General features: G+C 46.3%; 1 protein-coding gene across 1 annotated transcript in view; it reads right to left on the reverse strand.

Annotated features, from left to right (window-relative positions):
• Positions 1-23,425, reverse strand: part of LOC119461601 (glutamate receptor ionotropic, kainate 2) — a 237,773-nt gene that overhangs the window by 93,249 nt on the left and 121,099 nt on the right. Inside the window, exon 3 of the mRNA XM_037722955.2 lies at positions 2,998-3,288. Within this exon, the coding sequence (XP_037578883.1) occupies positions 2,998-3,288 (291 nt within the window). The remainder of the gene's footprint in view (positions 1-2,997; positions 3,289-23,425) is intronic.

Raw genomic sequence — 23,425 nt, forward strand, 5'->3', positions numbered from 1 at the left:
GTTGTTCATTGCCAAGCCTTCGGTGAGCACGATTCGAAGCTGTCTGAGCACGCACGACGAAAACACATTGGGGCGAGCTAAAGTGTCGTCATTGCGTGCGTGTGGTATTTAAATAGAGGAACTAAATGTCGGGGAACGGTCCGAACGCGTTTATGACCTTGTAGGTACGTGAGCGGACGCGTAGTGAGCCCGAACGTCGCTTCGTGGTTGGTTTTCGAAACCAGATAACTTGCGACAAGAAGCGAGGTCCTTGCATTGTTCGAAAACTTTTTTTTTGGTAGCGTTGGCGCGAAAACAAACTAATTTTACGTGTCTGTGCCAGACGACATATGCCGCCTTTTAGTTATCGCCGGTTGGATGTCCCAAAATGTGAACGTCTGTTCTTTACATTCGGTTGGAAGGCAGGAAGATAGAAAAAGAGGTCATTTGAAAAAAATTGTCGTTTGTACGAGAAGCAGTATGCCATTCGCAAAGTTTCTTATTAAGAGAGGGGCACGTTATGCAAATTTTCAGACAAAATTGCATACTCTATGTTGTTACATGACGCGACATAAACGAACGGGGACCTTAGGCCAGAACAGGGAAACACGCAACAGGTCCTCAAAGCTGATTGTTTCAGCTGTTGTTGTTGAGTGTCAAAACAAATTGTTTGACATGTAAACTTTGCGTCGACCGTGCACCAGGACGACTCTTTATATAGCAGATGTCGACAAGCTGAAAAAACTTCGCAGCTAAGCTACTTGACAGGTTAAGCATATACGCAGTGATCAGAGGCTTGCCGACAGCTAACGAGGGCTATAGGACAGGCACCAACCATCAATAACCATCAAGCAATCATGGGCTAATTTATAAGCCAGTACATATGTAGCTTTTAGTTTCACAACGACAGACACATGGTTGCTACTGAGCGTCCTAAGAGGCCTATAAATTATAAGATGAGTAAAGTTAAAAATACCGGCTTAAAACAATTGTGCACTATGAGCTATATGGATTGAAACTAAGTTGTTACATTGCACATTCCAGTCCACGGTATTTTTATGTGTTTTTCAATTTTACAACGAAAGGCTAAATTTGACCAAAATGCCCGTAAGTGAAGTTCGAACACAGTGTTTTTTCTCTCGCAAGTTTACTATTGTTCATTTGCGCCAAATAACGCCAATTTGCTTGATTATGTTTAAAACCTGTTATCGCGCTGTCTTTCTGCGGTTCCTGCGAAGAACATTTCGGGTCCAATACAATTAGTGCTGAGTGTCCATCCTCTAACGAAATGTTCGCATTGTTTCTGGAGGGGCGGTGGCTAACTTACGTGTTGTCTTCCGAACAAACATGGCATTTTCAAGGTCTGTTACAGCTTTTATAAACTTCAAACATCTAGTTGACTGGCTCCAGAATAACTTTCAGTCAGCACAAGCAGGTAAGATCTAACAAAAAATTCTTACGCGAGAGCTTGCAAGGTCATCTGCAAGACGGACGGTTGCCAAATCAATATCTCTAAACACGGCGCCATTCAGAAAAGAAAGAAAGACAGAAAAAAAGAAAGAAAGAACAGTCCCAAAGAACGCGAAAGGTAACCGCTGTGCCGTCCACTTGCCCTTCGGCGCTCCCGGAAAAATAAACCAATACGTGAAAGCGCAAAGGGCTCGTTATCTGGGAAAGCGATTCCCGACGCCTGTTTTAAAATATCTTCTCGCCCACGCAGACCGTCCGATGATGTTGCGGCCCGTGCGCCTCTCCAACCCGTTGGGGACGCCCTAAGTGAGATCCCTCGCTAATTAACTACTCGCTCAGGGCACCGCCGGACGCGGCGGCTGCACGGAAACGTGCTTCGAGAAAGCGTCCTTTTTTTTATCTACACCACTTCTTTTGAGAAGTGAAAATAGCAAGCACTCAGTTCAAACGAGGAGGCGCCGTGTGGTTATACTGCACTTCTCTGGGGACGAGTGGCTGGTACGTGGGGTGAGGAGGGAGGGGAGGGTGCTATAGAAGGCATTACTCCGATACATTTCTGCTCACTAAAACTATGCTGCTTATGCAGCAGGCGGCTTACATTTCTGTCGCAATTGCGATTACGTTCCTTGTTTCTTTTTTTTTCTTTTTTAAAAAGGAAGGCACCTAAATAGGCTCAAATCGTTGGTCCATTGGGCCACATTAGGGCCAGTTTAGCGCATTAGGAAGCCCCAGATATTTTTTAATACAAACCTAACTTCATGGACGTAAAACTATGGTTTGGGCTTGTTTGTTTGTTTGTTTGTGTGCTTATTTAGTAAGTATAGGCAGGGCAGCACGCAATACGGACGGGCCAGAAGGGACATGTAAAACAGGACGGCATAGTATGGTGTTACGTGTTCGTTCTCGGACCATTTTTTTTTCGTACTGCCATGACTACATTTGTATACACGCGTTCTGGATAAAGTACAACCCCTCACACAGTCTGCAAGCTGATAATCTTTATGGTCGCTTGTTAAATTGCGAGGTCTAGTATTATTAGGAAGGCGAAGGCATCAGATTTCGTTTTTCTGCCAATAAATATAACAACACGTTCAGACAGTAACGCATCGACAATGAAGGATAAAAAATGCATGATGTTCCTTTTGCAGTCGCAGCAGCCAGTCCATAAACATTTGGCTGACTGTGTGCTACATTACAATATAAAAACAGGCACTGAGTCACTAGGCTTAGCATCCCAGAAAAAGCACAAATATGAAAAGATAGTTAGGTTTGCATGACGTCGCACTCACGTATTGGATCTGGGGTTTTGGCTCGAAGTGCAAGAAAATAAAGCTTTGACCATTATTCTTCTTTTATTAGTAAACCTACTACGGTGGGGGGGGGGGGGGGATGAAAATAGAATGTGACACAATATGTTGTTTGTATTCAGTAATTCAAGGCCTCTCTTTAGTGTCCTTTTCAAGTAAAGGCACCTGCTCAGGAACCAACCGAACCGCATCGCCTCCGCCCCTCAACCAGCTGTTAGTGAGGAAACAACAGACCACTTACTGAGGCTGTCCTCGTAGACGATCGTGAAAGACGTCCAGCCCTTGACGTCCAAGAGTCCCTTCAGCGCCGATCCCAGATGGGCACGCTGAGGTGACAGACGGATTGAGATGGATGAAGAGTCTCCGCCGTCTTCATCACTGCTGACGCCGCCGTCGTCGATGCTGCTGCCCGGCCCACGGGTGACGAGGTGGGGAACACGTGACCGCTTGCATGCGGCATCCACGGCGGCGGAACCGGGGCCCGAACTCGGTCCCACGATGGCCATCACGCCCATCGACAGCAGCTTGCAGGCTGCGACAGAAGATGAAGTGCCAGTCGCTTCAAGTTACTGAGCAGCTACGTGCGGCTTGTTCTAGAAGGGATATTACACTGACAGGCCTTGTGTATGTCAAGGCAAAATACAACGAAATGGTGAACTGGAAGAGTCGGTGTGGATCCGTGGTTAGGAAAGAACGAAGGGAATGACCCGAATGACACACACGCACGCACGCACGCAGACACACACACACACACACACACACACACACACACACACACACACACACACACACACACACACACACACACACACACACACACACACACACACACACACACACACAACACATGCACAAATGCATGCATACATACATACATACATACATACATACATACATACATACATACATACATACACACACACATACATACATACATACATACATACATACATACATACATACATACATACATACATATACATACAAATGAATACAGTCTCCTTTTTTAGATGCACTGGTTATTAAGTTGTAAGGAGCTCAGGCACGCGCACGGAAAACTAAAACTAGCATTTATTTGTTGTTCTAGCCAGTAACCAGCGTTTATTCAGAGAGCGTTTGCAAGCACAGATATGACTCCCGCTACTTGATAATCGCACCTTTATCGGTGTCACTGACAAGCTAGTCATTTGGCATATACAAACTCGTCTACATTGCCACCATAATGCGCTAACACTAGCAAGTTCCGTGGCTACTATTCACTGCGACTTTTTTCACATGACATCCGCTCCCCGGATTCGCCATCGGCGAATCGCATTTGCAAATTGTTTTCCAATTACCGTAATTAGTTTAGCGCCATCGTTCTCGCGACCATCGACCTCGAAACTTCTCATTAGGTGGCTGAGGGCCATCTGCCTCACCATAGCCTCGAAGAGCGCGAAGCCAATGCGAGCTTACTTCACTTTAAGGACGAATCGATTGCCGCCGGGAACTGCACGCATATTATTGCTGGCACAATGCTTGTGTTCTACTCATGTCGAGGACCGCTATAGTCACCGAGACAATACGCACGAAGGAAGCCAACAAAATTGAAAAAAATCGCAAATGCTGGGACATAGATCCTTTAGCATTAACGTGGAGTTTAGATTCGGTTCACGTCGCAGCGAACACCTAAGAGCCTCCACTCGAAAAAGAGAAGTCTTCGCAGTGCATGGAAAATAAGGACGTTGCTGAAACACAATAGGCTGTTCACAAGTACCGCTTTCGGAATGGTGCATGGAGGAAATTGGAAATGCGCCTTCGTCATACCCAAGTTGATGAAAATATAAAAAGAAAACGCATTAGCCGCCACGCGCTAAACTTTATAATAGAAATTGGGCATCCTCGAACCACTCATGAAAATAGAAACCAACTTTTCAAATCAGTTTTAGGAGAATGCAAAGGGGCGTCATTTAATGATAACGTCAACCAGCCGCACGAAATTGCCAAGACGCAGCGAGCACAGTCTTTGCACACGGCACTATCGCCTGTCGTTTACTAACGCTAACTAAGCGGAGAATCCGCTAAACAGTTTTTTCAGTATGCTATGTGCTTTTAAATATTTTCAGTATTTTTCCTATATTATTAAACTCAGCAATTAAGTAAATAAAACTTCTCGAAGCAGCAGGCAGTTTTTTATATGAATTGTTATAATAACTCATGATTCCTCCGAGGTGTTCAGTGATTCAAAAACTAAAGGTAGAATGCGCTCAATTTGAATACGGAAATTACTTCTTGGTCTACATTTATTGCGATGGCTTGCTCATCCATGATTAGCACGCAAAATTATGTGCTCTTTATTATTATGAGTATATATTTTATTAGTTTTTTATTAGGCATGACATTATTAGCTGCTTCATAAGTGAAACACGAAGCCCTGTGAAAATGGTTGCGTCTTCTTTCGAAATTAATTATTAGAGATTCGCTAAATATCTGAGACCACTACACGAACAGCAATAAAATCATAAATCTCTAACGATAGATTTCTTTACCAGTTTTTCATTTTGTAAAGCATGTGCTAGACGTTAGATATTTTAATCGTGTTGAGTAAAATCTTGAAACGAAAAAACGAAATCATAAAAAGAAAAACACCAAACAGCTTTTGTTCCAATATGACTGCATTCCTTTAGTAAAACTCGTTAGTGATATTAAATAATTTGTACTGGCACACGCTGTAGTTTAAAACCGGCCGCTTGGGAAATGGTTTGTTTCAGTTGGGATCATGGCAGTTACAACTTTTGTGTGATATCAAAAGACCAGCTGGAAAGTTAAATAAAACAACAACAGCGCGAGAAGTAGAATGCATTGTCGCATTCAAGTATGCTATTTATGTAGCGATGGTTCCGACATTTAGCGCTCGAAAGCATTACCATATCAGAGTAGAATATGGCAAAACATTTTTTTATTCTCCTATAATTTAACAAGAACACAACGAAGGTGCATTTATTATTGCGTTCACGCACGTTTACGAAACTGACACTGGTGAATATCCTATTGTGTTTGAACAGTGTCCTCGATATTCAGGCGCTGCAAGAAGTTCCACTTCTTTGGGTGGAGACGCAAGGTGTTCACCGATACGTGACACCACACAAATAACCACGGTAATGTCAGGTTTAGTCCACGGGGCGTTTCCGATCTTTTTTTTAATTATTTTGCTGTATACGCCTGCAATATTCAATGGCACCAATATCAGCATCAGGAGCGTTTGCCTGGCTTATTGTGCATTTCTCGTCGAAGCAAGTTCCAAAAATATTACTTGCATTTGCGAAGCAAGTAGTTGCGCATTAAAAGTAGTCGTAGAAAGTTCCAGCTAAGCACATTGTGTAACACGACACTGTCGACAAGAAGTACGTCAAAATTCCGGCAACATGGAATGCCACAAAGGGTGTTGCATGCCACCAGCCTATATAAGAAGCACATCTCAATGTAATTCGATACTTTGCAAAATTACGGCTGTTCAGATCAAAAGCACTAGAGGAAACATGCTGCACATATCTAGTTATCATTGTACTACAACTGTGTGGTTCCTGTGTTCTTTATACATTAGAATACAGCAACCCAAACCTTCCCTCGCTTGACCACGTGGTGTGGGCCAGTATGTGTAAGAGTACGAAGCTGCGGACATGCCAAATATGGAGTAGATTAAAAATCCCTTTCATAACACTTATTCCTCCTTGCAGATTTTCGCAGAACCCGCATTTACTGTTCCTGTGTTTTGAGTTGGATATTAGTGGGCCATTGCCCTGCCATTTACTAATCTCCTGGTTAGCTGAGATAGCTGAGGAAGAACTCCACAAAGGCGTGGTCCTGAGTTCAATCACCGAACTAGGACACATTTTTCCATAGTTTCGGCGAAAGCCTTAGCTCTTTTCGAGCTTCGTGCTAACAGTGAGGTGGGTGACCATTTTTCCCTTTCAGAAACACCTACCGCGGTGGCTTAGCAGCTACGGTGTTCCGCAGCTACGCACGAGGTCACGGGATCAAATCCTGGCCACCGCGGCCGCATGTCGATGGGTGCTAAATGCAAAAACGCCGGTGTCCCGTGCATTGCGGACACGCTAAAAATACCATCGGTGGTCAAAATTATTCTGCCACTACGGCGTCTCTCATAATCAAATCGTGGTTCTGGCACGTAGCACCTCAGAACTTCTTTGAAAAATGACCCTGTGACGGCTTTCTGTGTTTTTTTTTCGGCAGACAGTAAGAAAAAACGCCGATATATAAATAAAAGACCAGAAAAGTGATCAGGAACAGGATAGCAAAGGAAAGAGACAAGCAAGTAACAGTTTCAGGTACTTTTGGTCGTCTGCAGTGCCAGAATACTCTTCCAAGAAACGGCAACTTTTCTTGCAAAATTATTTTGTCCTTAAATAAAACGTACAAAAGTTCGCACACAACGAACAAGGCGCAATGCGCTTTGAGAAGGAAATCGGCGACGAAAGAAAGAATTAACACTAAGGCAGAAACGCATGCTCTAATAGGTAATTCTTTTATTGGTTGAGGCACCATACTAAATATTAAGGCAGAAAGCAAAATGGAAAAGATGAGCACCACTAATAAATTATGTCTTGATGTGTTTTACTTGTTTTATAAAGACCGCCGCTGCCGGAACGTGCACTTACGACGCAACTTTTGACGGACCGCGGATGTCCATTAAATCTAGCTTGGCCCTAGTATTCGTTACTGACTCAACCTAAGAAGACTGACGGAAATTAAAAATGATAATCCCGTGTCAGGCACTTGTGGGAGTGAGCACGTCGCCTTTAACGCTGACAAAGAAAGTGGGTTATTAGGAAAGAACAGGACCTCGTGGCGCCCCGCTGTAATTTCTCTTTGTTCCCATCTCACCCCCGCTGAGACATTGTCTCTTGACCCTGCTCGGAGTAACAACGTTGCAGGTGGTAAAAGGCCCCTCGTTCCTGCTCACAAACACTGCGACGCGCTGTCGCAACAGTCCGAAGTAGCGCTCCATTTGCACGCGACACGGTCAGACTGCATAGCTTCAGTAGTGGAAAGACGAGCAACAAAGTACTGAGGACCTGCAGTAGGGGGAAAAGTTCGTTGTGGAGCAACTTCCTTCGGGCTTCGGTGTGTCGGCAGGACCTACTGCTATACCTAACATCTCGGAAAGAAAGAAGGCAAAAGTAGTAACAACATGGACACCGGCAAACGCTGCACTAAGTCGTCCATTATTGCGTTGCCGCGTTGGGCGCCCACGATCAGGATACTCGAGCGGACAGGTACTTCAGGTGCAGGCATGCGGAGCCCTGCATACCCTGCAATGACGAACGCGAGTGCTCGACCGTGCCGTTGTCTACTTTACCGTGGATGCCACTGTGTACATTGTCTAGAGCCAGCGAGTCTTTGGCACACAAGGAGAACAGGCGGGAAGCCCGTCCTCGTTCGTTCTTTTTTGTTGTTAACGCTTTCCTTTTGCCTAAAAGGGACGTTACTACCAAAGAGAGTATTATATTAATGCATTCAGCTACTGTCAATTCTATTGGACCTTGTTATAGAGTCACTGAATTTATCGTAAAATTGAACGAGAGTTTTCATGCTAACTTCCAAGACAAAATGGAGTCTAAGTCATGTTTAGGAGAAAAAAAGTTTAAATTATGGGGTTTTTCGTGCCATAGCCACGATCATGTTTCGGAGGCTCTAAAAGAAAATTAAATAGGTGGTACCCCCGAAAACGCTCATTTATATCGCTGAAAACTACATTAATGACTAGTTTTCCGAGCGCGGCCCCTAGTGCGTCGAAAGCCTTGCAAGCTGCAAAAACATAGTGGTCACAATATGGCAACAAGGCAAGTTGGTACATGATCAGCTAATAAAAAGTAAAAAAAAAGCGAAAGAAGCGCGTACGCAAAAAACAAGGCGTACACAGTATGATTGCTGGACTAGCAATCCTTGTTTATTGTTTGCGCCTTTGATTGGCTGGTTTTCATCTCATGATGAAGACGATAACTTATGTCACGGTGGCTCTGTAGCCATGGCGTTGCGCGGTTTAGCAAGACGCCGTGGGTTCAACTGCTGATCGTGGCCGCGTTACGATGTGGGCGGAATGCAACAACGCTCATGTGCCGTATTTTAACTGCGTACGGCAAATAACCTATGGGGTCCCTAATTGATCCACAGGCCTTCACCGCAGCGTTCCTCTCAGTCCATGATGTAGCTTATGAACTTTAAACCCCATGATTTATTATAATCGGTTATATACAGGTTTGGCGAATTTATAATTTTTCGCGACACCGATCTTGAAGCACAGCTATGGGCTGTCCATCGGGCCCGCGACGCAGCAGGGAGGCTCGGCCTTTCTGTACCGACGTGGAAGCGGACCGCTACGTGCTGACGCGTGTTCCGAGGGACCGTAATAAAGTTTTACTATACCATACCATACCGTTTGTATCTAGGAGGCGTTTCACGCCACGTAAGTCGAACAGTCGAACTCTAACGAGATGGCTACAGAGGCCTTTGTTCGTGTCTTTTTTTTTTTAAACAGCGAAGCTGTTAAGGGCAAGGTCCCAGGATATCGTGTCCGCGTGTAGAAAAGCCACGCGTTCTAGCGGGAGAGGAAAAGAAAGAGCTCAACCCCGTGAGAGTGCTGTGAGAGGGTGCAGATGAAAAGGAGAATGAGGAGGGGGGGTTGACGTAAGTCGCGCCGTCCAATACACGCATTGGAGGGGCACAGCGTGAAGCGCGCCAACCAATGGCGGTGTACGAGAAAAGTGGGTCAGCGGAGGAGTGGGATGTGAGAGGAGTTCGGGTTAGCGTTGGTTGTATATACGGAGCTTTGGTCAAGGGTTGACTGCTGGGTCTGGGAATGTCGTAGAAAAGCGTAAGGAATGCGCTAGGAACGCCGTCGCCCGTGGACGCCGAGCCAATTCTTTCAGAGCCGGGCATTCTATAGCCATCGTCTAAGTGTTAAAAAATACTCCATTGTGCTACTCGGTGTCGGCACCACAGCCTCTTTCCCGAGTACGTAGCGAAGGGGTCGCTCAACCATTTTGTAGCCAAATTAAACATCATCATCATCAGCCTATATTTATGTCCACTGCAGGACGAAGGCCTCTCCCTGCGATCTCCAATTACCCCTGTCTTGCGCTAGCGTATTCCAACTTGCGCCTGCGAATTTCCTAACCTCATCATCCCACCTGACTTTCTGCCGTCCTCGACTGCGCTTCCCTTCTCTTGGTATCCATTCTGTAACCCTAATGGTCCACCGGTTATCCATCCTACGCATTACATGGCCTGCCCAGCTCCATTTCTTCCGCTTAATGTCAACTAGAATATCGTCTACCCCCGTTTGTTCTCTGATCCACACCGCTCTCTTCCTGTCTCTTAACGTTACTCCTAAGATTTTTCGTTCCATTGCTCTTTGTGCGGTCCTTAACTTGTTCTCGATCTTCTTTGTTAACCTCCAAGTTTCTGCCCCGTATGTTAGCACCGGTAGAATGCAATGATTGTACACTTTTCTTTTCAACGACAGTGGTAAGCTCCCAGTCAGGACTTGGCAATGCCTGCCGTATGCACTCCAACCTAATTTTATTCTTCTGTAAATTTCTCTCTCATGATCAGGGTCCCCTGTGAGTAATTGACCTAGATAAACATATTCTTTTACCGATTCTAGAGGCTGACTGGCGATCCTGAATTCTTGTTCCCTTGCCAGGCTATTGAACATTATCTTTGTCTTCTGCATATTCATCTTCAACCCAATTCTTGCACTTTCTCGATGAAGGTCCTCAATCATTTGTTGTAATTCCTCTCCATTGTTGCTCAATAGGACAATGTCATCTGCAAACCGAAGGTTGCTGAGATATTCCCCATCGATCCTCACTCCTAATCCTTCCCAGTCTAAGAGCTTGAATACTTCTTCTAAGCATGCAGTGAATAGCATTGGAGAGATTGTGTCTCCTTGCCTGACCCCTTTCTTGATAGGTATCTTTCTACTTTTCTTGGTACTTACCAAGGTAGCTGTGGAATCCTCGTAGATATTTGCCAAGATATTCACGTATGCCTCCTCCACTCCTTGATTACGCAATGCCTCTATGACTGCTGATATCTCTACTGAATCGAATGCCTTTTCATAATCTATGAAAGCCATATAGAGAGGTTGATTGTACTCCGCAGATTTCTCGATTACCTGATTGATGGCATGGATATGGTCCATCGTAGAATATCCCTTCCTGAAGCCAGCCTGTTCTCTTGGTTGACTGAAGTCAAGTGTTGTCCTGATTCTATTGGAAATTATCTTGGTGAATATTTTATACAATACTGAAAGCAAGCTAATGGGTCTGTAATTCTTCAATTCTTTAACGTCTCCCTTCTTATGGATAAGTATAATGTTGGCGTTCTTCCAGCTCTCTGGTACACTTGAAGTTGTGAGGCATTGCGTATAAAGGGCCGCAAGCTTTTCAAGCATGATATCTCCTCCATCTTTGACTAAATCTACTGTTATTCCATCTTCTCCAGGCGCTTTTCCCCTGGTCATGTCTTTCAAGGCCCTTCTAATTTCATCGCTAGTTATAGAAGGAGCTTCTGTATCCGGTTCATCACTATTTCGAATGGAAGAAGCTTGGCTGTTTTGGCTACTGTACAGGTCAGTATAGAATTCTTCTGCTGCTTTTACTATGTCATCGAAATTGCTGATGATATTACCATGCTTATCTTTCAGTGCATACATCTTGCCTTGTCCTATGCCTAGTTTCCTTCTTACTGATTTCATGCTGCGTCCATATTTTACGGCTTCCTCAATTTTTCCCACGTTATAATTTCGAATATCCCTTACTTTCTTCTTGTTGATCAGTTTTGACAGTTCAGCGAATTCTATCTGATCTCTTGAGTTGGACACTTTCATGTTTTGTCGTTTCTTTATTAGGTCCTTTGTTTCTTGGGAGAGCTTCCCTACAGGTTGCTTTGGTGCCTTACCTCCCACTTCAATTGCTGCTTCTGAGATCAGCCTAGTTACGGTTTCATTCATTAGCTCTATGTTATCTTCATCTTCCTGTTCTAAAGCTGCATATTTGTTTGCGAGCACCAGCCTGAATTGGTCTGTTTTTACCCTTACTGCCTCTAGGTTGGCCTGTTTCCTCTTGACTAATTTCACTCTCTCTCTCTTCAAATTGAGAGAAATCCTAGACCTCACTAACCTATGGTCACTGCACTTAACCTTACCTAGCACTTCTACATCCTGCACTATGCTTGGATCGGCAGAGAGTATGAAATCTATTTCATTCCTTGTTTCTCCATTAGGGCTTTCCCAGGTCCACTTCCTGTTGCTGCGCTTCCTGAAGAAGGTATTCATTATTCGGAGCCTATTCCTTTCTGCGAATTCTACTAACATCTCTCCTCTTGCATTCCTAGAATCGATGCCGTAGTTGCCAATGGCTTGCTCACCAACCTGCTTTTTCCCAACTTTTGCATTGAAGTCGCCCATGACTAAAGTATACTGAGTTTGCACCTTTCTCATTGCTAGTTCAACATCTTCATAAAACTGTTCTATTTCTTCATCATCGTGACTAGAGGTTGGGGCATAGGCTTGTACTACCTTCATTTTGTACCTCCTATTCAGCTTTATTACGACGACTGCTACCCTTTCATTAATGCTATAGAATTCATCAATGTTGCCCGCTACGTTGTTATGCACTAGAAATCCTACCCCGGATTCTTTCTTATCTGGAAGACCTCTGTAGCAGAGGACGTGGCCGTTAGTCAGTACTGTGTAAGCCTCACCAGTTCTTCTAACCTCACTAAGGCCAATAATATCCCAGGAAATGCCTGATAATTCTTCAAATAGTCCTGCTAAGCTAGCCTCACTCGAGAGGGTGCGCGTGTTGAACGTTGCCAGGTTCAGTTTCCATTAAACATAGCGAATCCCCAATATAGCTAAACGCCAACATAGCAAACCCCACCAGAGCGCCAGCTTCGCTGGACCTCCCTCTTCACAGAGTGGAAGGCCTCTGACTTTTTCTTAATTTTATTTCTGTGCCATGAAAGGAACACAGACAAGATACTTTCGAATCATGGCGTTTTTTGCGCGAATGGCCGTCTTAGGGCCTCAATTCCCGCTTCACGGGGATCCGGCGACCCAACTCCCTGACTACCGAGGCCCTCCTCGCCCCGAGCTGGACGAAGACTTCTCCGTTGCCGAGGTCAGACAGGCCATCTTCGCGCTCAACCGCAAGTCTGCGCCGGGTCCGGACGGAGTCACCAACAGAATGTTGAGAAACCTCGACGACCCGTCGATTGTCTTTCTCACCGAGAAGATCAACGAGTCCTGGAAGAGCGGCGTGGTTCCTGCAGAATGGAAGTCGGCCTGCACGGTGCTGATTCCCAAGCCCGGCAAGGCCCCGAACATCGAGAACCTGAGGCCGATTTCTCTAACCTCCTGCGTCGGCAAGGTCATGGAGCGCGTCGTCCTCAACAGACTCAACGGGTACCTCGAAGACAACGACGTTTACACGTACAACATGATCGGGTTCCGCGCCGGACTCTCGACGCAGGATGCAATGAAACTAATCAAGCATCAGATCGTGGACGGCCGTTCCAGAGACGTCAAGGCTCTGCTCAGTCTGGACCTCGAGAAGGCTTTCGACAACGTGCTCCACGCCTTTATCGTCAAGACCATTTCAGACCTAGGTCTCGGTTCCTGATTCCACAGCTACGTAAGCTCTTTTTTAACGGACAGGAAGGCCAATCTTCGCATTGGAGCCTTCCGCTCCGAAGATGTGCCCCTCGGAGCACGGGGCACTCCTCAGGGCGCCGTAATCTCCCCCACACTATTTAACATCTGTATGATTGGTCTTTCCGAGAGGTTGGCATGCGTTGAGGACGTCAAGCACACCATCTACGCCGACGACATTACCATCTGGTGCGCCGGGGGATGCGAGGGCAGAGTCGAAGAAGCCATGCAGGAGGCGATCGACGTGATCGAGGAGTATCTCCGCCCCACCGGACTTCGGTGCTCCCCCGCCAAGTCGGAGCTTCTGCTTTACAGAAAAGAGAAGGGAAGAAGACCGAACGATTGGAAGCCAGTCTCCGAAAGCAACATCTGTCTTCACACTTGTGATGGAGGGGTGATACCCAGGGTCGACGTCATTCGGGTTCTGGGCATGTTTGTCGAATTCAACGGCGGGAACGGAACGGCTCTCCGTAAGATCATCGCAAAGACGGACAACGCCTTCCGCCTCGTTCGCAGAATCGCAAACAGACACAGAGGCATGAAGGAAGCCAATCTCCTCACCCTTATCAACGCCTTCGTATTATGCCACTTCACGTACACGATTTCTATGCACAACTGGCTTAGAGCGGAGCGAGACAAGCTCAATGCTCTCATCCGCAAAGTAGTCAAACGGGCTCTCGGGCTACCAATTAGGACCCATACCGAAGATCTCCTCAAGCTGGGGGTACACAACACCGCCGAGGAGATTGCCGAAGCCCAAGAACGCGCGCAACTCGCTCGCCTGACCACCACAGCGGCAAGTAAACGCATCCTCGAAGAGCTGGGTTACCCTCCTGTGGTATCTTCGAGGGTCAGTACCCCGATCCCTAGGTGCATTCGAGACAAGTTCGAAGTGGCCCCCGTGCCTCGAAACGTCCATCCCGTCCACAACGAGGGCAGACGCAAGGCGAGAGCAGTAGCAATTCTGAAACAGATCTATCAACAAGGCATCAGAGCACGCTTCGTCGACGCCGCGGAGTACAGCGATGGAAAGACCTTTGCCGTCGTCGTGGTCGACTCCAGCGGCAAGCTTTCCAATAGCGCTTCAATTCGCACTTCAGACCCCGAAGTCGCCGAGCAAGCCGCCATCGCCCTCGCCCTGCTAGACGGTCGTGGGTCTGAGATCTACAGCGATTCCAAAACGGCAGTTAGGGCTTTTCAGAAGGGTCGCATCGCCGAGCAGGCTGCTCGTCTTCTTAGCGTCTTCAATCCGGATGCTCTTACGCATCATTCGATTCACTGGTTTCCCGCTCACGTAGGGTCGGTCGAGGGTGCTCCCCCGAACCTCAATGAGTCTGCTCACGAGGCTGCGCGCGACCTCACCGACCGCGCTTCCTCTGTAAGGAGAGCCGACACCCCTCCCCCCTACGGCCACAGGGATGCTCCCGCTACTCACAACGAGGTGACAAAATTTTTCTACATGTCCAGAAGGGTCTTTCCACCCCCTCACCCCAAATTGAATAGGGCGCAAGCTGTTTCGCTTAGACTTTTGCAGACCGGCACATATCCGTGTCTGGCCGTTCTGCACGAAGTTTACCCTGACGTATATCGCGACGACGCCTGCCCATCCTGTGGGCAGACCTCCACTCTAGCACACATGCTCTGGGAGTGCGGGTCGAGATACCCCAAGTTCAGCAAGGACGAGTGGGACTCGCTTCTGCGTAGCCCCGCTCTAGACAAGCAAATCCTGGCTGTCCGGTGTGCCCGCGACCGGGCTGGTGGGCTAGACCTGCCGGTCCCGACGTGGGACTAGCCGGGTGCGCGACGAGTTCGCGTCCTCGCCGGACCTGTAATAAACGTTATTTCACTCACCCCCCGTCAATATATATATATATATATATATATATATATATATACTAGCACACGTCCCAGCTGCACAAATAATTGCACATAATAGCCTTTCCGCAGTAAGTTTCCGTTTCATTTCGAAGTTACTGCGTTGCTACGTCATGACGCAGAAGGTTCTCACGTATGAGCAGGACATTGCCACGTTCTGACAATCGCAGCGGCTCACTCGGTAACCCATATTCTGCAACGGCTAATTTAGCAGCATAGAAGACAACTTAGCGAGCCTGAAAAAGTGTCAAAACGTCATAATGCCCCTCTCCCCACTGATCGCGCCATGACATCACGACACAGTAGAAACGAAACCGAAACTGGCTGTCGAAAAGCTATTGTAACAAATTATTTAGACAACTCTCAAGCATGGAAGTATTTTTATCTTTGTTTTTATCTCAAGCATGGGAGAGCGTGCCGGTCTGTCATTCACTGCAAAAAGATAAGCAGTCGAAAATATCATGTGAGTTCGCCGTTGAAGGTTTAAGAAGCTGGTAACGTTTGCGGGCACTATGAACGTCGCGCGGTACCGTGGAACCAGCTTCAAATCTAAACTGTTGGTCACGTATTGGTTGCTTCTCGGCGTCGTAAAAAACTAAATAAAAAGAAACTTAGTCTTACAGTAAGAAACTTGGACTAAGTCAACATAACTGAATCTACATCCACGCATTCATTTCGCCTCCGACAAATATGTATGACATCCCACAACAAGTAAGGATTGTTGCTGAAAAAAGGCTCACCAGAGAGAGTGTTTCGCAAATCTCCGAGTGAGTCGAAGTGAGCGCGAGCAAATGACCGCCACGAAAGAGCGGTAGGTAGGTAGGTACAGACAACCACAAAAGTTTGCGGACCACGCGAGCGCGTGGCCAAGAGCCTCTTCGCGACACTTCCGCTACGTCACCAGCGATCGACAGCAGCGCTACGTTGAAGACGCATCCCTCCTTAAATCTATGGCCTGTCTATTTTCGCACTGTGCGCAAATATTTTCTACCTATCTCTTTCAACGTGACGCGCTCTTTGTTAGCCAGGGCTACTTGCTTATATTTTGAGAGCAGAATATCAGTACAAGTAATCAGACAGCGTATTCTTCGGCTGTTATCAGTTCTATTTTCGCGTAGCCACGCTGTTTTTTTTCGTGAGTGCGTGAGTGAGCGGTGAGGCAGCCATGGGACACAGATGCTTAGTCAGTAGGCAGAATTTTTCCGTTCCTCCCCCATCGCTAAGTGACAGTAGCGGCCGGGATTTGATCGCCTGCGCCCAGGTTTTGCTGCGCAAAGCCCGAACCACCGCGCTGCTATAGTGGTTACATTTAGAAAAATAAGAAATAATCGGGTGCGATGACTCTTTTTATAACCCTTTGCGACACGGCGTCCTCGTTTGGGGACTCGAACTTCGGAGGCGCGTCCCACGCCACGTGTTTCTTCAAATGACCTAAAACTCAGTGTGCACATTCGTGTCCGCTTCCTGATGGGACAACTAGCGGTCAGTTAACTTCATTGTCCTGCGTATTGCTGCAGATGATCACTTTGCTGGAGACACTACCATGTTAGACAATCGTTCGACGTGCCGCGTTCCAAGACCAACGTCAAGAGTATTTTTTTTTCTCCGGTCGACACGAATACAACCGAAAAAGCAAGTGTGCATGCGTTTCGGGCCTAATAGTTAATTATTTTTATGCATTGAAGCTGACGAATTTCAGAATAATTAGATAATGAGTTATACGCTAATTAATTTTTTTACTGAAACTCGCACAAAACAGCACATTGCTTCGTCTTCTTTCTTGGAATGTAATAGTGAGCGTCTTGAAATGATGCCATGCGCATTTGACGCTTTGCAGACAGTGCATCATAATTCGTGTCTGAAGGGGATGAATTTATTCACAAGACATTTACAGAAGTGTCATGAAACATAGGTCTCTCAATGATCTAGTAGGAAGTGAAATGTCCGCCGTTTTCTAGCACCTTATTGATGCGTGTGGGCATCGACTCGTACAAAGATTCAGTAATCTCCGGTCGACCGCGCAGGCTTTCCCATTCTTGTGCGATCGCTTGCCACAGCGTATCGGCCGTGCGGCCGCGGTTGGCTCGTGTGGACAGCCGTTTCTTCAACATGCCTCAGACATTTTCTATGGGATTCAAGTCGGCGCCACATGGAGGCCACTCAAGCTGGCAAACAGCATGTTCTTCTAGCAATGACTGGACGATACGTGCTTTATGGATCGGGCTGCGGTCGTGTTGAAAAAAATAGCAGCCGTCGCTGAAGGGACCGTCCAGCGCATACGGAACGAGGTGTCTAGTGATGACGTCGCAGTACCGTGATGCAGTGAAGGGCCCTTCCAGACGCACAAGGAGACCAAGGCCATCTTTGCTGATTGCTCCCCACACGCTCACGGAACACCGTCCACTGGATAGAACACTCTGTGTGTAATTAGGCAGATATCTGCAAGAAATAGCATACAATTGGGTTCCAGCGGCGCGTCTAAAAATGTTGTGATTCCTCTTGCGTATTAACTTTATAATGCTGTTATAGAGTTGCAATAGAAATCGTGCAAACATCATTAGTTAGTACTCAAAGACCCACTGGCAGCTTTTAATTAGCTTCAGAGTAAGTAGTACTATGAAACAATCGTTAATGTTTTCAACATAATACCACTACAGAAAAATCTCGTAATGTCCAAAAGCTCATTTTACGTGAAACATGTTGTGATGCAGAATTAGCTTCGTGAATTAACTGCCAATACACTGTAAACACACCTGCAGTTTAGTGGACGCCAAACCCGCTTCCGTTGGTCCCAGCGCGTGGAAAAAGTTGACTCGTCGCTAAAGATGACATCGCCCCATTTCTCTGTTGTCCAATCTTTCATTGCTGTAGCGAACATGAGTCGTTCTTGTAGCTGGCTGTCTGAGAGGCAGGGCTTCTGTGCTGCTACGAAAGACTGCAGGCCAAGCTCACTCAGCCTTCTTCTTACAGTCTCAGACGATACCGTGAGCGAGAGTGCTTCTCGGATATCCTCTGCACTTTGAAAAGGATCAGCCACGATGGCGGCCGTAATCAGGCGGTCCTCTTCCTCAGTCGTGGCCCTTGGACGCCCACTGCGCTCCATATCTGTGAATCTGTCATCGTCGCGGAAAGCTTGAATAGTCCTATTCACGGCAGTCCGGCTCCTGTTGGTTCGGCGGCAGATTTCGCGCTGAGGTATTCCCTCTATAAATAAACGCACAATGTGCCTTCTTTCGTCAAGTGGAACACGCAGCGGCATCTTTCCAAATAGGCAATCACCACGTGGCCTGAAGCAAGTCTACTACGTTTTCAGCGACTGATGCGAAGATGCGCCTATGTGTGAAAGAAAATTTTCTATGCATCCGCTTTTTCTTTATTTTTGATGACAGTGAAACACCTCCCTACCCTTTCTCTCAAGACGCAGAAGCAGCAACACTCATTGGACCAAGATGCTGCCAACCAAAGTGCGCCAGTAAACGTCGCGTAAAAAAATCGTCGCAGCGCTTCGTGAAACTTATCTACCCACTGGCACACCAGGCGACAAAGGTTGCAGTGATTGCTCCGATACTGCTATCAAGCCAGATATGTGGCGGTCTTATCGCAGACAGCGCTCTGCGTCAACACAACGAACTAACAATGTCATGCACGGGAATAAAAAATTAACAGGCAGGCGAGTACCAAGAGGGCTCATATCCGGGAGAGCGCCCCTGTCGCCGCTAGGTGGCGTACCGCTAGGTGGCGCGGATAGGCAGTCTGGCACGCGCTCGCGTGGTCCGCAAACTTTTGTGGTTGACTGTAGGTGGGTGATGCCTACAACGTGTAATGTCAGAACATTGTCAGAACGGAACATTTCCATACGCGGCTCTCACTACTGAAATTTCTCACTGAAGGTATGTCAGTGTATTGCACAGGAGAGCAGAAAGATGTCAGTGCCTCGAAACACGAATCAACCGCTACAAATACAGGCCAGACGGTACAGTTGCCAGGTGACGGAATTTGCGAGTACTCCATACTCACGTCTTCTCTTTAGAAGTATAGCTACTTTGCACAGTGGCCCTGCACCTACGAGTACTTGAAAGCCGGTCGCGCCAATCTTTGCGCTATCACGCCGTTTCGCATTTTTCAATTTGTTCGGCGTTTTCTGCAGCACACAAACACTTAGATTGGTGGAGTTTGTACGTACATTTTGTATGCCACGATAGGCAATATTGTAGCGAACGAAGACAACGTTGCGTGCATCGGAAATAAATTGCTCTCGAAAAGATGGGAGAACCATGACCACGGCGAGAGTCAATTCTGGTGAAGCAGCAATAGTGCTCAAATCAGGAGGAATCGCAAAAGTCTCCAGCGTCGTTTTTGACTATATTCAGACAGGTACGGCGTATTTATCGCTTCAACACGGGTCGTCTTTTGGTCAAGCGACATGGAGCACAGGCACAGCTGAAACAAGTCAGGAACTTTCATCCAAAGTGATATCACAGTTTCTAAGTTTAGTAGCCACTGCTCGGGGATGCAAACTTTGCAACGGTTTATTCCCAAATCGGGAGGCTTGACGCAAACATCAGGGGAACTTGCGTTACCTGATTAAGTATTCCGTGAATTACCTTAAGGCTGCAACAATGATCAATGCTAATGCAGTGACTTTCCACAGACTGCAGTGAGACGGAACTACACTTCACTTCGATCGTGGCCTTAAATCAATAACTTACAATCAAGGTTTCGAATACCTTTTATATAGGTCCTTCAACCGTACCCTCACGCAGCCTGTGCACTGCAGTTTTTGGGGACATTTACCGACATACTCGTCGCACAGCCTACGTCTTGGTTGTAAAGGCTTTCTTTTTTCCATCCACAGGCTAACTTGATTTCTAGGGAAGGCGAACATTGTTGGAGAATTCTCTATGTTCCTGTGCTTCAATGTTACGAGCATTCCCTTTGACTCCCGGCGTCCTTTATCTTCGCCAGTGTCAGAACGAAGCGAGTTTTCCTGTCGTAGATACGCAGAATGGGACGGGCTCTACCTGAAAAAAAAAAGAGCCCAGGTTTGGCGGTTTCCCGAAAGAGCCTATCGGACTCGAATGTTCCTCCGTTAGGACGGCAGCATTTATCAGCAGAAACATTGTAAGAAGATAAAACACAGCTGAATTTGCCCCCCGAAGAAAGAGAAAAAAATGAAAGAAAGGTTAGTGCAGTCGCTAGCAAGCAACGATCGCGCAACCAGCTGGAAACACGGGCAAGATGGAGCAGTCGAAGCGCTCGCGCTGCACTAGAACAAGCGTAACTGCGACGGACAAACCGAGACGCGGCAGCGAACGTTGGCGGAGGAAAGAAGGCTGCTCGGCGGCTGTTCCGCCTGGCTCGCCGGGTCGCCGAATCTCATCAAGCCATCCCATCGTCCCGCTGCTGCCTCAGATCGATGGTGGCTGGAAAAAAAAGGGCTAAAAAGCGGTGGTCTTGGGCAGCACGCAAGCATTCTCTGAAGCAGCCTGGGGTGTCAGGGTAAAGCAGGGAGCCTGGGTATCAACGAGAGCATCCAGACACGGCCGCGATAAAAGGGACAAGAGGGTGAACTGGGACGAACGAGGGGTGTAGATGGGGCAGGAGCGTTAGATATAGGATGAGGTTTGGAGATAGGCGGGCAGAATAGAAATAGCGATATGATAGGAAGTCGCGAATACTGGGAGAGGCATAGCGGCAACGAGGCCAGCAATGGACGGAAAAGCAAAGCAACGCGAGATAACAAATGTCGAAGAGAAGGAAGTGCCTTCAGGAACACGTGGCCTACTGGCTACACGCAGTCTCGAAAAGAGCAGTTGCGCGGCTGGGCAAGGCAGTGGAGCGGTGCCGCCACCAGTGAACAAAACCAACAATTATGCAGGGTGTTTCAGCGAACACTTTCAAAATTTATTTAAGGTTGCCTGTGGCAGATAGCCCAATTCTAGTGAATGAGCTGGTCTACCCAAAGAGGCGGACATTACTTGCACAAAAAATTGAAATGAATATTTGATTAATCAGCAAAAATTCACGAATTAAGTTTTTAACTCATTACCTGATGGCCCATATTGAAATTAACAAATTGTAGCCGTGGAGTTCGCAAAGTGGATCCACTTGGAATTATTTCTCAGGATGGCACCAGTTTCTAGATATTAATTCCCAAACTTTGCGGAGAAATGCATTGGCGTTCCAGTTAATTTTGTGCTTCAATGCATAAAGCGACGTTTTGTTAAGAAGTTAACTGTAACTCCAATGCACTACTCCGCAAAATTCAGGAATTAATATCTCGGAACTGCTGTCATCCCGAGAATTCGTTCCAAGTGGATCTGCCTTGTGAACTCCACGGCTACAATTTGTAAATCGCAATATGGGCCATCAGGTAATTAGTTCAAAATTTGATTAGTGAATTTTTTTGTTAATTATATGATAATAGATTTCAATTTCTTGTGCGAGTAATGTCCGCCTCTTCGAGTAGACCAGATCATGAACTATAATTGTGCTGTCTGCCACAGGCAACCTTCAAAGATTTTTGAAAGTGTTCGCTGAAACACCCTCTATAATATATATATATATATATATATATATATATATGACTGCGAAAAACTGAAACCTAGGGGCCCAATTTTTATTGGTCAAATCATAAACAATCATATATATATATATATATATATATATAGTCATATCATAAGACGGCCACTTATCATGTGACTAATCAAAATTGGGCCCCTCGGTTCTATTTTGTCTCTGTGATGGCCCATATTGCAATTTACAAATTGTAGCCGTGGAGTTCGCAAGGCGGATACACTTGGAATTAATTCTCAGGATGGCAGCAGTTTCGGCATAATAATTCCCGAACTTTGCAGAGAAATGCATTGGCGTTCCAGTTAATTTTGTGCTTCAATGCAGAAAGCGACATTTTGTTAAGAATTTAACAAATTGCAATATGGGCCATCAGGTAATTAGCTAAAATTGAATTAGTGAATAGTTTTAATTAGTCGATTAGGGATTTCAATTTTTTCTGCAAGTAATGTCCGCCTCTTCGAGTAGACCAGGTCATTAACTAGAATTGGGCTATCTGCCACAGAGAACCTTAAAAGAATTTCGAAAGTGTTCGCTGAAACACCCTGTATATACGAGTAATACTTTCAAAACATTTTAAAATTTTACATGTGGCAGATAGCTCCCTTCTAGTTATGAGCTGGTCTTCTCGAAGAGTCGGAAGTTACTCAAAAATGTGAAATGCATAATCAACTAACTAACCAAAAATCACTAATTAAGCTTTTAACCAACGACCTTATGGATCATATTGCAATTTACAAATTCTAGCCGCTGAGTTCGCAAGGTGGATCAACTTGGAACGAATTCTCAGTATGGCACCAGTTTCGACATAATAATTCCCCTAGTTTGCGGAGAAATGCATTGGCGTTCCAGTTACTTTTGTGTTTCAATGCATAAAACGACATTTTGTTGGTACGATTCGTACTTCAACTTCAAAAAAAATGTCTTATGTCATCCGCCGACCCTGGACGCTGTACGAGATGTTAATGCCGATTTTGATCGCCGTTTCTTGTTCTTCGCGCAAGGCAATTGGCAACATGTTCTTAGTTAAACAACGCGTTTCCATCGACATCTCCATCAGAGAAACGTCGGTTAGTGTAGCACGTGGCCTTCGGCGACAGCACGTACACGTATGCTTATATAACGCGTTACATTGGCGGTAATCGCTTCTTGTGCTGACGCTGTTGACAGGGAAAAAATCGTATATTTAAAAACCTGACGCGAAGGATGAGCTATAGAGTGATTTTTCCTCGTTAGATTTGTTTGTTCCTGAGCCCAGACTGGCCGATAGTGTGTAGACGAACTCAGTTGGTACGCGAGGCCTAGCCTTCCGCGGAAGGGAACAATCTAGGTGGGACGGGTACCCGGTCAATGCTAAAATATCTGTATGTGACCCTCAGAACGGTTTTACTATTATTTTTTAGTACACTGTGGAAAGTGGAAGCGCATGAATTACCTCAGCTTTGTTATCGGTGCGATAATATCAATCAGCGGCCGGCTTCCTGGGTCTGTTCGAACGCGTCCG

Source organism: Dermacentor silvarum, chromosome 8 (assembly GCF_013339745.2).
Source record: "Dermacentor silvarum isolate Dsil-2018 chromosome 8, BIME_Dsil_1.4, whole genome shotgun sequence".
Taxonomy (NCBI): Eukaryota; Metazoa; Arthropoda; class Arachnida; order Ixodida; family Ixodidae; genus Dermacentor; species Dermacentor silvarum.